This window comes from Aethalodelphis obliquidens, unplaced genomic scaffold (assembly GCF_003676395.1).
Source record: "Aethalodelphis obliquidens isolate GAN/ISIS:26980383/991018 unplaced genomic scaffold, ASM367639v1 scaffold66, whole genome shotgun sequence".
Lineage (NCBI taxonomy): Eukaryota > Metazoa > Chordata > Mammalia > Artiodactyla > Delphinidae > Aethalodelphis > Aethalodelphis obliquidens.
The window spans coordinates 10,448,815-10,462,245 of NW_020838010.1; the positions used below are offsets into that span (position 1 = coordinate 10,448,815).

The following is a 13,431-nucleotide window of genomic DNA, read 5'->3' on the forward strand; positions in this document are numbered from 1 at the left end:
ACATGCCACGGAGCAACTAAGCCCGTGCGCCACAACTACTGAGCTCGTGCGCAGCAACAGAGACCCAACGCAGCCAAAAATAAATACATAAATTTATTTTAAAATAAATTTTAAAATGCATAATTTTAGTTCACAGGCCATACGAAAACAGTCAGCAGACCAGTTTGCCAATCCCTGGCTCACATGATTCCTACTCTGAGGACTGGCACCACAGAATAGTATATGAAGATGCTTTTTATGGGACTTCCCTGGCAGTCCAGTGGTTAAGACTGCACGAGTTCGATCCTTGGTCAGGGAACTAAGACCCTGCCTGCATCGTGGCATGCCCCCCACCCACAAAAGCCTTTTATTTTAAGAAGGTGCTACCCTCAGGTATGAGGATGACACATACATGCACTTCCCATAACAGTAGGTATAAGAGCTGCAAGTTACAGGGAGCTATTAAACAACAAAATCTAAAAAAAACAGTTCCTTACTTTTACTAGACATACTTCTAAGTACCTGGTAACTAGAGAACATTTCTATCATTGGACAGTCCTGTGTTACATCTGATAGGAGGAGTATTTATTCAGTACATCATCACAAACCAGAATAATACAATAACAGTTCCAACGAAAGGTTCACATGTTTATTACAGAGCTACACAGTGAGCAGTGATGAGGAAAGCTCAAGAGGAGAGAGCATCAAACACAGGCAGCTGTTCCAGACACTAGTGATGTTCTGATAATGTGTGTGAATTCATATGTGAGGCTCATTATAGACCCAGCTTGGTTCTTCTCCAATGTCTTCTCTTAGAGTTGTACCTACACAGAAGGAAATCACAAATTACAAAGGCAGTCTGACCTCAATTTAGCTGCTCTTACTGACCACAAACTTTGCCTTGAAGTACCATAAAAATCTTTGAAAGAAAAAGCGTTCCACTTTCCCTACCATTAACAAGTTTGGAGCTCTTTTTGGAGAGTAAAAAACGATTTGCTAGATGTGTTAAAGAACTAGTCAAAGCAATTTTTTACCTCTCAAAATGATTCCAGGCTAAGGAAAACATACACTGGTTCCTTATAGGGACTAAGTAATGGAGAATCTCTCTCCTCTCCCCAAGTGTACGCTCATTCACTTTTGATTCAACAGACCTGGGGTAGACCCAGAGACATATAACCTCCCCTTCTAAATTATATCAAAACCAGTAATTCTACATAATAGGTCACACATACAAAAAAGCTCTTGCATAATTTTAATACTACATTAACACCCTCAGTCACTTCAATACCACAGCCAAGTTATTTGCAGAGCTAAGGCCATCTCAGAAATGTTCATGTCAATCTGTCATGATTTTACCCCCATAAAAGGCAAAATCAAAAATGATCAACACAGATTTTCTTTCAGCAGGATTATGTCAGTACTTCCACGAAACGGAGCACTGTAATTGCAACCTGCTTTCAATACATTTTAAAAGTTAGACAACACACACACAAAAAGCCAGACCACAGAGCAAGAGACCAGCATCTGATAACTGCAGGTACCCTCTATTGAGCTAGGCACTGAGCTTTATATACATTTCTTTCACTCCTCACAACTATAAAGGCAGGTCCTACCATCATTGGATGAGGACACGATAAACCAAAGGTTGCAATTAATTGGCCTATAAAGCTACAGTGGGTGGTGATTTCACATGTGTAACTGGCTAAATGAATTAAGGAAATGGGCCTTCCATCTTATGTTCTGGCTCAGACTGAAGACAACAAGGAAATTAACAAATATTGGAGGAGTGTCTGCCCCTAAGCTCAGCTGTGGGCTGACTGTGTCCAGAAACCCAGAAGAAGCACATTAAAAAAAAAAACCCCAAAAGAATTTCAGAATGGTGGCTCAGGACGAATTAAACTGCATATAACTTTCAATTGTGCATTTACACCCCCAAAGTAATCCTAAGTTCAACAAAACACAAGGGTGGGGAGTGTTTGCCTTTACCTGATTTTATTACCAGTTTTCATTCGAATCCATTGGGGAATGGGACGATTCTGCTTTTGTTTCTTAGCCAGAAATCGCTTGATCCTGAAAGTCTTGTGAGAAGACTGGGAAGGAAATGCAATCAATTTAACAGCAATACCAGAACTTGCTCCAATGATTCAAAGTCAAGAACTCCCTAAATCCAACAAATATTCAAATGCTTAACATATACCAAGAACAACCCTCTCGATGCTAAACCCATCACTGCCCTTTGCTTTGTTCCTCACTTCTCCGGAGGCAGATACCATAATTCCCACTGTTCAAAGAAAAATCAGTAGTCAGGGAGGTAGGTAACCTGCCCCAAAGCAGAGTATTAATGTGCAGATTTGGCTGGGATTCAAACCCAGGTCCTCTCTGCTCCAAGGCTAGGGCGTGTTCCAGTCTTCCCTGCTGTCAACCCAGGACTGAGAGGACTATAGTCAGAGATGGCGGGGACTAAAGCACGTGGTTTTCAGGAACAATCCCTTGCAAGTCAGTGAGTCTCAGCGCACTATTTTATACACCAGAGTACTGGGACTTCCCTGGTGGTCGAGTGGTTAGGATCCCACGCTTCCACTGCTGGGGACCCCGGTTCGATCCCTGGTCGGGAATCCAAAAAGCCACACGGAGCGGCAAAAAAAAAAAAAAAAAAAAAAAAAAAAGATTTACACAAAGTCCCTGACTTTCGGTAAATCTGTTCTAGCCCTCTGACCATTTTGGTATTAATTCTAACTCTATTTAAAACGTCACTTTCCCAAGGATGACTTTCCCAGCTTCCCGTCACATTCAGAGCACATCACCCCTTGATCCAGGCGTTTCTACGAGGTGACGTTCAAGTCCCTTAACAAAGGGCTAAAAAGTCCTGTAATCTCATAGCGTGGAAGGGTCCTGGCACCCAAGTAAAAACACTCTTCGAAAACCAGCAGCCTACATTGCCTTTTCGATGCCAGGAACATCCCGCGTGTCGCAGGCAGCCCGAAGTCAGGCCACGATTTCTGGGGTACCCCCTCGACTTCTTGCCCCCGAAACAGAGTTCGCTCCGGGAAAAACGGGAATCCCTGCCCGCCTGAGCAGTGGCCTGGAGCACAGAGCGCCCCTTCGGACCTCGCGGGGCCGGCACAGCCCGCCCCTCCCCAGGTGCTCGCTCGCTTCCCAGCAGGCCCGCGGACTGGAGCCGTGGCCCAACTCCATCTCCTCTGGAAAAGGCCTTAAAAAGGGTCCCGCACATCGGCGCAGCCCACGGCACCGGCGAGCTCGCGGGGACCTCAGATCTCGGAAAGCCACCCCAGACCCGATGGTAATGGATGGACTTACCATGGCGATGATCAAATCCAGCCGCAGATAGAATGGAGGACAAGAGAAAAGAGGGAGAATCAAGCGGAAGTACGTGTTTTAGAGGGCGCCGCCGGGGGCCGGGCTTGGGGAGGACACGCCATGAGCCAACCATCGCCCCCTGGCGGCCGCTCTCTGCGCAAGCTACCGTGAGGCCGTGGGAAACTGCGCTCATTCGTGCGAAATGGAATTCCCTTTGCTTCAGTTCCGTAATCGGGTTTTTCAGGACCCCGTTAGTGTGCCAGGGGCACCCTGTGTCATGGGTGAGACACACAGTCCGTGATAACTGCCAAGGCAGAAACCCTTCCGAAGGCGGGAGGAGCGGAGTGGGCGGGGCTATCTCCAAGGAGGGCGGGGAAGAGGTTATGTCCCGGCGCAAGGGACTTCGGTCCTGCGTTTGGGAGGGAGCGCGCCTAGGGGTGGGGGCTGGGAACGCCCCGCCGGAGTGGACTAGGGGGTTGGCCCCCGGCTCTTTCTCGGCGGTTGTGTCCACTAGGCTGGGCCGTGCGGGATGGGAATGTACAGTGGTGTTGGCCATGGGGCGTTAGACTAGGCAAGAGGCTGCCAATCAAGGGGTTTTTTTTTCCTTTCCAGTTATATTGAGATATAATTGACATACAGCACTGTATAACCAATCAAGGTTTTACACAACGCAGAGTACTAAGGATCACGGCCCCAATCAAGGTTTTAAACTGAGAAAGTTCTGGACAGAACATTCCCTTGGCTGCTAGGAAGCTCAGACTGACTTTGTAACCCACCTTTGGCAAAATGTACAGGAATTAATGGCACACGTTTTGGATGTTACTGTTCCCCGTTTTCATCTTTTTCTTCTCCCCATTTAGGAATAAAGATCTCTACAGTCACTTCAAGCATTTTTGCACCAATAGATTAAGGTAAGGGTTTTTAACCTGGGGTCCACAAGGGTCAATGTATAGAATTCACAGGGTACGAACGTGGATGGAAAAAAAATCACAACTTCGTTTTCATCAAACTCTGAAATGTAGTGCTTTCTTTATTTACAAATGTAGACAACAAACTACAGTGACATTAGCAGTACCTGTGACTTGGTCACCAATAGAAATCAAAGATGGTTTCATATCACACTGCAGTTGATGCAGATGTCTCGAAATATCATTTATGTACTCATCACTTCTTTGAAATTACAGTAGACCCACAAGAACTCTGTTAATCCTGTATGTTGCTATAGTACACATTTCTTTTAGAAAATATTTTGATAGCTGTATCGCAGTGTGATTGGTTTTCTTTATCATCCTGTGTACTTTGTTTTATGCATTTAAAAACATTCTGAGAAGGACTTCCCTGGTGGCGCAGTGGTTAAGAATCTGCCTGCCAATGCAGGGGACACGGGTTTGAGCCCTGGTCCTGGAAGATCCCACATGCCACGGAGCAACTAAGCCCGTGCGCCACAACTACTGAGCCTGCACTCTGGAGCCCACGGGCCACAACTACTGAAGCCCGCGCGCCTAGAGCCCGTGCTCCGTACCAAGACAAGCCACCGCAATGAGAAGCCTGCGCACCGCAATGAAGAGTAGCCCCCGCTCGCCGCAACTAGAGAAAGCCTGCCTGCAGCAACGAAGACCCAATGCAGCCAAAAATAAATAAATAAAATTTATTAAAAAAAAACCACAAAACGATTCTGAGGGACTTCCTTGGCGATCCAGTGGTTAAGAATTGCCTTCCAATTCAGGGAACGCGGGCTCGATCCCTGGTTGGGGAACTAAGATCCCACATGCTCCGGGGCAACTAAGCCTGTGTATCACAACTACTGAGCATGTGAGCCACAACTAGAGAGCCGCGTGCCAAAACAAAGGATCCCGCATGTCACAATAAAGATTCCGCATGCCGCAACTAAGACCCAACGTAGCCAAAAATAAAATAAAATATATATTTTTAATTCTGAAAATAAGTCCAGAAACTTTCTCAGACTGCCAAATGGTTCTATGGCACAAAAATGGTTTCGAATCCCTGGATTGGGGTAGTGACAGATGGTAGAACAAACAAACTAAGTAGGAGGCTTTGGAAATAGTCTAAACAAGAAGTGATGGTGGGGGGCTCCCACGGTGGCACAGTGGTTGAGAGTCTGCCTGCCAGTGCAGGGGACACGGGTTCGAGCCCTGGTCTGGGAGGATCCCGCATGCCGCGGAGCGACTGGGCCCGTGAGCCACAACTACTGAGCCTGCGCGTCTGGAGCCTGTGCTCCGCAACAAGAGAGGCCCGTGCACCGCGATGAAGCGTGGCCCCCGCTCTCCGCAACTAGAGAAAGCCCTCGCACAGAAACGAAGACCCAACACAGCCAAAAATAAATAAATTAATTAATTTTTTTAAAAAAAGAGTTAGATAAATAAATAAATTTATTTTTTTTAAAAAAAGAAGTGATGGTGGCACAAAGTAAGGTAGTCACCATGACGTTGAATAAGAAGAAACAAGATCAAGAGGTGATTGTGGTACCCGCTTCAGCAGCACATATACTAAAATTGGAAGGATACAGAGAAGATTAGCATGGCCCCTGCGCAAGGATGACACGCAAATTGGGGCAGCGTTCCATATTTTTTTGAATGTTCTCAAATGGTTACATATGTGGGGAAAAAAAAGGTGATTGTGACATAAAGTTAACAGGTCTTAGTCCCAGGTCTCTGCCTTGGGCAACTGGATGCTGGTGCCTTAGATCTAGAGAGGGAATACAGAAACCATAGGAAGCTTGAGCCCAATTTAATAATTACCGGGGTTTTGTTTGTTTGCTTTTTGGCTACGCCATGTGGCTTTCGGGATCTTAGTTCCCCGACCAGGGATCAAACCTGTGCCACCTGCAGTGGAAGCACGGAGTCCCAACCACTGGACTGCCAGGGAATTCCCGAATAATTACCAGTTTTTAACAGCAACAGTTTAGTTACTTTAATCCCACCCAGTTTTTAGATTCAGACCCTCATCCAAATTTACATTTAATTCAAGTGAGACCTTGGGCTTCTTACCTTGGATTTTTATTATTTACTTAAGAGCCAGTATTCTCTTTTTGGTGACCAGAAGGAAGGAGCAACAAATAAGCCTTTAGTAGATGAATTATCATCGTCATCATCATCGTCATCATAGCTACCATTTCCTCCGGTTTAGAGTGGGACTGACACTGTGCTAAGAGCTTATATAAATCATCCTTTTAATTCTTACAGCTTTATAGGACACTTGTTGTTCTTTCCTTCTGCATTGCATGGCACCCGCTCTGAGTTTCTTTTGCTGATTCTTCCTTATCTCACTTACTTTTTAACATTGGAGAGCCCTGAGGTTCAGATTTGGACCTCTTCTCTTTTCTATATACACTCCCTTCCTTGGTGACCTCATCCAACATCATGGCTTTAAATGTTTTCTTGGACTTCCCCCGCGGTCCAGTGGTTAAGACTCGGCGCTTCCACTGCAGGGGCCACGGGTTTGATCCCTGATCAGGGAAGTAAGATCCCGCATGCCACACAGCACGGCCAAAAAAAAGAGAAAAGTTTAAATACTCTCTTGGTTGACGACACCCAAATGTATGTCTCCAGCCTGGATGTCTCCTTGAACTACTACCTTCAACGTCCCCACCTGGATGTCTAATAGATGTCTTTAAACTTAATGTGTCCCAAACAGAACTCCTGATATTTCACCGTCAGCTGGCTCCCTCAAAAGTCCTTCCCATCTCAGCAGATGGCACCTCCATTCTTCCTGTTGCTTAGGCCAAAATTTATTTTCCACTCTTCTCTTTTTAAAAAAATACTTCCTCTTTTTTAAAAAAATTTTTTTAAATTTTATTTTTAGCTGCATTGGGTCTTCATTGCTTCGCGTGGGCTTTCTCTAGTGGTGCGGGGGCCACGCTTCATCGCGGTGCACGGGCCTCTCTTGTTGCGGAGCACAGGCTCCAGACGCGCAGGCTCAGTAGTTGTGGCTCACGGGCCCAGTCGCTCCGCGGCATGCGGGATCCTCCCAGACCAGGGCTCGAACCCGTGTCCCCTGCACTGGCAGGCAGACTCTCAACCACTGTGCCACCAGGGAAGCCCCCAATAATTTTTTTTTAAAGTTTGAAAAAATGTATGTACTCAGTTGCTTATAGAAGAATTATTTCTAACAGCCCCAAACAGGAAACTATCTTTCTCCAGCTGAATGGATAAACTGTGGTATATTTACCAAGGGCTACTATACAGCAATGGTTCTCAAAGTGTGATCCAGGGAACTCTGGGGGATTCTCAAGACCCTTTTGGAGGGTCTGCAGGGTCAAAACTATTTTTTTTTTTTTTTTTTTTTTTTGCGGTACGTGGGCCTCTCACTGCTGTGGCCTCTCCCGTTGCGGAGCACAGGCGCCGGATGCGCAGGCTCAGCGGCCATGGCTCACGGGCCCAGCCGCTCCGCGGCATGTGGGATCTTCCCAGACCGGGACACGAACTCGTGTCCCCTGCATCAGCAGGCGGACTCTCAACCACTGCGCCACCAGGGAAGCCCCAAAACTATTTTTATAATAATACAAAGAAGTCATCTGCTTCTCTCACTCTTGTCCTCTCACGGGTGTACCGTGGAGTTTCCAAGAGGCTCCATGACTTGTAATAACTTCATTGCTCTGACACACAATAATAGAATGTGTGTTTGTGTGTTCTTGGGTTTTAAATATTTTTCAGTTTTAATTTCTAATACAGTAAATATCGATAGATATAATCCACACAAACAAAGGCCCTTTGGAGTCCTCAATAATTTTTAAGTGTAAAGGGGTCCTAAGACTAAAACATTTGTGAACCGCTCCTATACAGCAATGAGAATGAACAGACTACAGCTACCCACAGTGGCACGGATGGATCTCACAAACATCCACAAATGTGGAACAAAGGAAGCCAGACACAGAAGCATGCATACTGTATGATTCCATTTACATAAAGACACAAACCGGGCAAGACTAATCTGTGCCATTAGCAGTCAGGATAGTGGTTATCCTTGGGGGGAGGAGGCGCTGGTCATACTCTGTTTCTTGATCTGGGTGCTAGTTCTGTAGGTGTGTTCCCTTTGTGAAAATTCATCTAGCTGTACACTTCAGGTTCGTGTGCTTTTCTCTATGGGTGTTATATTTCAATATAAATTAAAAATACTTTTATATGGGTCTACAGATAAAACTATAGATGAGGGCTTCCCTGGTGGCGCAGTGGTTAAGAATCCGCCTGCCAATGCAGGGGACACGGGCTCGAGCCCTGGTCCAAGAAGATCCCACATGCCGCGGAGCAACTAAGCCCGTGCTCCATGACTACTGAGCCTGCTCTCTAGAGCCCGCGAGCCACAACTACTGAAGACCCCATGCCTAGAGCCCGTGCTCTGCAATAAGAGAAGCCACTGCAATGAGAAGCCCATGTACCACAACGAAGAGTAGCCCCCACTCGCCATAACTAGAGAAAGCCCACACGCAGCAACGAAGACCCAACCCAGCCAAAAAAAAAAAAAAAAAAAAAAAAAGACACACCACCATCTCTCACTTGGATCATTACAAAAATCTCCCTTCTTCTGACCCTGCCCCCTACACTGTCTTTTCAACACAGCAGCCAGAGTGATCCTATTAAAACCTGTCAGATCGCATCACTCTTCTGCTCAGAGGGGCTCTAATGGCTAATTTCACTCAGGTAAAAATCCAAGTCCATACAACGGCCTGCAAGGGGCAAGTGCCATCAGGCCCTTTCACCCCCCCCCCCCCCCCCCCCACCTCATCTCCAGCTGCTCTCACCTTCAGCTCACTCTGTTTGGGCCACAGTGGCCGTTACGTTCTTGTCTTGGGGACTTCGCACTTGCTGTTCCCTCTGCCTGGGAGCTTCCTCCGTCAGTCTCTTCAGGGCTTGATTCACACCCCCTTCTCCTTGAGGCTTTCCCTGACCGCCCTCTCCATCTAAAAGCGCAGCGTCGGGCTTCCCTGGTGCGGCAGTGGCTGAGAGTCCGCCTGCCGATGCAGGGGACACGGTTTCGTGCCCCGGTCCGGGAAGATCCCACATGCCGCGGAGCGGCTGGGCCCGTGAGCCACGGCAGCTGAGTCTGCGCGTCCAGAGCCTGTGCTCCGCAACGGGAGAGGCCACAACAGTGAGAGGCCCACGTACCACAAAAAAGTAAAAAATTAAAAAATAAAAGCGCAGCGTCTGCCCTCACTGAGCGTTCCCCACCCCCACCCCACCCCCCACTCCTGCTTTATTGTTCTCCGTGGAGCTTACAACACCACGTATATTTTTTTCTTTTTTTTTCTAAGTTTTGGCTGCATAGCATGTGGGATCTTAGTTCCCCAATCAAGGATCAAACCCAGTCCCCTGCATTGGAAGTGCAGAGTCTTAACCACTGGACCACAAGGGAAGTCCCTATTTTCTTTCTTTATTGCCTGACTCCCTCCCTAGAATGTAAATTCCATGAGGGCTTGGATTATGTGTTTTGTTCACTGCTGTCTTCTCCGAGCCTAGAACAGTGCCTCACACATAGTAGGTGCTCAATAAATATTTAATGAATGAATGAATCAACAAATGAAGTCAAATACCTCAAACAGACAAAACAGAAGAACAGGCCCCTCAGGGCAGTTGACAGCTTCACTGTTTGACTTGGACACTTCTTGTTTGAGGAACCCCTGAAGCACTTCTGCCCAGCCAAGAGGGTTCCTCAGAGTAGAGCTTCAAAATGACTGCTGAAGGCAAATGGGAGCCGTTGAAAGCTTTTGAAGGGCAAGCAGCAGTTACGTGGTTATTTTAGAAAGATCGCTTGGGCAGCTGTGCCGAGAGCAGATGGTAGCGGAGGTAAGAGTGGAGGCAAGGAGACCCACGGGGGCCACCGCTGCAGTCCCAGCACAAAGATGCTCTTTTTTGTTGCAGCTGCTTCCCAGTCCCTCCCAGTCTCTCCCTGTCATTCCTTGCAGATTTAGCTCCTGGCTCACTGCCGCTCTCTCCAACACTGCTCCTGTCATGGTTCCTGGTGAGTTCAGTACCCACTTGCGGCCCCTTGGCTTCCTCTCCTCCGGTGACCCCGTCCTCCGCTGCACCGCAGCCACTTGCTCCCTTGCCAGCCCTTTGACCTTGGCATGATCCCACTCTCTGATGTCCTTGCAGCTGACTTTCTCTAGGACCCCAGCACTGACGACGATGCTCCCACCCCACCGGGACCACCCCTCCATTGAAGCTATGCCATTTCCCTGTTCCTTCCGCTGCCCCTCCGTGTCTCCTCTTCCCTCCTTATTTAGCTTAAATTGTATCAGCCGCTCACTCGTCCGCACCCTGCCCTTCTTTGTACTTGCCTGGAGAGACCGTAACCCTAGTAAATGCAGTCCTCCACCTGCCCGACAGCCTGTGCTGCTGACAGCTGAATGAGCCTGGAGGAAACCGACTGACCTCGCTCCGGGTTCACAACCACTGACTTCCAGTGGGCCCTGAAGACTACCCCACAGTTCTACATTTCTCCAGTGCAGCCACCCTCCCATTCTCCTAGAGCAGTGCTCCTCAAGCTTTAATGTGCACATGAGTCACCTGGGGATCTTCGTAGACTACAGATTCTGACACCTTCCCAGGTGACCTGCATGCTGCTGGCCTGTGATCAGCAAGGGCCTAGGCCAGGGGCTGGCAAACATTTTCTGATGGCAAATATTTTAGGCTTTGCAGGCGACATATATATATGATGTTTTTTACAACTATTCAACTCAGCTGCTGTAGCTAGACAGTACATAAACTAGTGGGTGTGACCAGGTTCCGATAAAATTTTAGTTATGGAGACTAAAATTTGAATTTTGTAGAATTCTTTTGTATCACAAAATATTATTCTTTTGATTTTTTCCATCATTTACGAATATAAAAGCCATTCTTAGCAGGCTGTACACAAATAGGCAGTGGCCAGGCTTGGTTCACTTTTGGCCTAAATGACAGTTTTAACCCTTCTTCCTCCATTCTCACTCTCAGGGATGCCCTTGCTTCCTAGCCACCAAGAAAACTTCAGCAATGACAGGAGAACTTCCATAACTCACCTACCACATCCCAGCTACCAGCACTGTACTCGAATCCTCTGCCTTCATCCCGTTCCTACAATGGATCCTAACCCCCGTCACCTATTCAGAAACCTGCCTCTGGCAGTTCCTCCCTTTCTGTCCCTGCTTTTCCCTGGATTGTTCCCATCAGCACACAAATAAATACGCCGTTGCTTCTCCCATCTTAAAAACCTGCTCTTTACCTCGACTCCCTTTCCAACTACTGCTCTTTTCCTTCCTTTACAACAAAACTGAAAGATTTGTCTATATTTACTACTTCCTCATTCTTTTTTTTTTTGAGCTATAATTCACATACCATAAAATTCACCATTTTAAAGTGTACAGTTCAGTGGGTTTTAGTATGTTCACAAGGTTGTACAACCACCACTGGTATCTAATCCAGAACACTTTCATTACCCCCAAAAGAAACCTGTGCCCATTAGCAGTCACTCTCCATTCCCCTTCTCCCCCACAGCCTTAGGCAACCACTAACATACTTTGTTTCTATGGATTTGAATATTCTGGGCGTTTCATATAAATGGAATCATACATTATGTGGCCATTTGTGTCTGGCTTCCTTCACAATTTTTCAGGGTTCCTTCATGTGGCATGTCAGTAATTCTTTCCTTTTTATGGCTGAATAATATTCCACTGTGTGGACATAATCATTTTGTTTATCCATTTATCAGTTGATGGACACTAGGGTTGCTTCTGTGTTTTGGGCTATAATGAATAATGCTATAAACAGTGGTGTGCAATTATGTTTGAGTAACTGTTTTCAATTATTTTGGATATATACCTAGGAGTGGAATTGCTGGGTCATATGGTAACTCTGTTTAACCTTTTGAGTAACTGCTGGGGTATTTTCCACAATGGCTACACCATTTTACATTTCCTCCAACACTGCATGAGAGTTCACATTTTTCTCACTAATGCTTATTATTTTCCATTAAAAAAAATTACAGCCATCCTAGTGGGTACCCATCCTTTCTGGAGCCCACTCCAATCAGGTTTTCACCTAGCACTCAAGCTGAAACTGTACTTAAGATCATCAGTGACCTCTGTGTTGCTAAATCCTAAGTTAATTTCTCGGATCTGATCTGACCTATCAACATTTATCTTAGTTGACCTTTCCTTAGAATACTTTCTTCACTTGGCTTCCAGGACAGAACACTTGGTTTTCTTCCTATCCTTCTGCCTGCTCCTTCAGAATCTCTTTTTTCTGGTTCTTCTTTATCTCATTTCCTCCTCAACTCTTTATTCAAAAGTCATCTTCTTGGGACTTCCCTGGTGGTCCAGTGGCTAAGACTCTGTGCTCCCAATGCAGGGGGCCCGGGTTTGATCCCTGGTCAGGCAACTAGATCCCACATGTATGCCGCAACTAAGAGTTCACATTGCCACAACTAAAGATCCCGCATGCCACAACGAAGATCCCGCACGCAGCAACTAAGACCCAATGCAGCCAAATAAATAAATATTTTAAAAAGTCATCTTTTCATTGAAGCCTTTCAACCCCTATCCATGAACATCATACTCCTTTCCCCTGATTTATTTTTTCTCCTAAGCACCCGTCACTTTCTAACAATACATATTTTGCTTGATATATTTACTTTCTCTCTCCACTTCAATGTAAGTACCATGAAGGCAGGAATTTTGTCTGTTTCATTCACTGATGTAATTCCAGAATCTAGAACATGAATGGTACATGGTGTGTGCTCAAAAATTGGCAAATGAATAAGTGACTGCATGAATGATGGCAGCTTGAACTAGGGCAATGAAGGCCTGGAGAGGAAGGAGATGAATGGCACAGGATGATTGAGCGGCCTTGGGGAGTGAGGATGGAATCAGACATGATCCTCAGTGCTGAGTGAGTAGGTGGTTCACATCCTCTGTGAAGCAAGAGGATGGGAGGAACGTTGAGTTCAATTTGGGGCCAGGGATATTTGGGGTCATTGGGTGATGTCCGGTAGGGAGCTGCATCTGAGATCAAGGGATTGGTCAGGGCTGGAGGTATGGAGGATAGCCTTAAAGTCTGGAAATATAGATAATACATCATGCATTACAGTAGCAATAAACAATCATGTATTTAACCATGCCTCTGTAGTATAAGCTTAATAAAT

General features: G+C 46.3%; 1 protein-coding gene, 1 long non-coding RNA gene and 2 other non-coding genes across 6 annotated transcripts; 2 read left to right on the forward strand and 2 right to left on the reverse strand.

Annotated features, from left to right (window-relative positions):
• Nucleotides 1-606: 606 nt before the first annotated feature.
• RPL39 (ribosomal protein L39) lies at nt 607-3,428 on the reverse strand. Of its 2 annotated transcripts, none has more exons than XM_027089454.1 (3): nt 3,298-3,428; nt 1,966-2,069; nt 607-803 (listed from the first exon to the last, which is right to left on the reverse strand). In XM_027089454.1, exons 1-3 carry the CDS (start codon nt 3,298-3,300, stop codon nt 755-757), a joined length of 156 nt encoding a protein of 51 aa, XP_026945255.1. In that variant the 5' UTR covers nt 3,301-3,428; the 3' UTR covers nt 607-754. The 2 variants fall into 2 exon arrangements, with proteins under 2 accessions (XP_026945255.1, XP_026945254.1); XM_027089453.1 differs by lacking the exon at nt 3,298-3,428 and adding an exon at nt 2,915-3,226.
• LOC113611041 (small nucleolar RNA SNORA69) lies at nt 1,305-1,437 on the reverse strand. The gene has a single exon (XR_003429335.1). It is a non-coding gene; the product is annotated as a small nucleolar RNA SNORA69 (small nucleolar RNA).
• A 33-nt stretch (nt 3,429-3,461) lies between the features above and the next one.
• LOC113610936 (uncharacterized) lies at nt 3,462-11,354 on the forward strand. 2 transcript variants are annotated; one of them, XR_003429299.1, is made up of 3 exons: nt 3,462-3,578; nt 4,158-4,208; nt 4,629-4,689. It is a non-coding gene; the product is annotated as an uncharacterized LOC113610936 (long non-coding RNA). The 2 variants fall into 2 exon arrangements; XR_003429300.1 differs by lacking the exon at nt 4,629-4,689 and adding an exon at nt 11,247-11,354 and having other exon boundaries at nt 3,468-3,578.
• LOC113611038 (U6 spliceosomal RNA) lies at nt 5,778-5,887 on the forward strand. Its single transcript, XR_003429333.1, has one exon. It is a non-coding gene; the product is annotated as a U6 spliceosomal RNA (small nuclear RNA).
• Nucleotides 11,355-13,431: the final 2,077 nt, after the last annotated feature.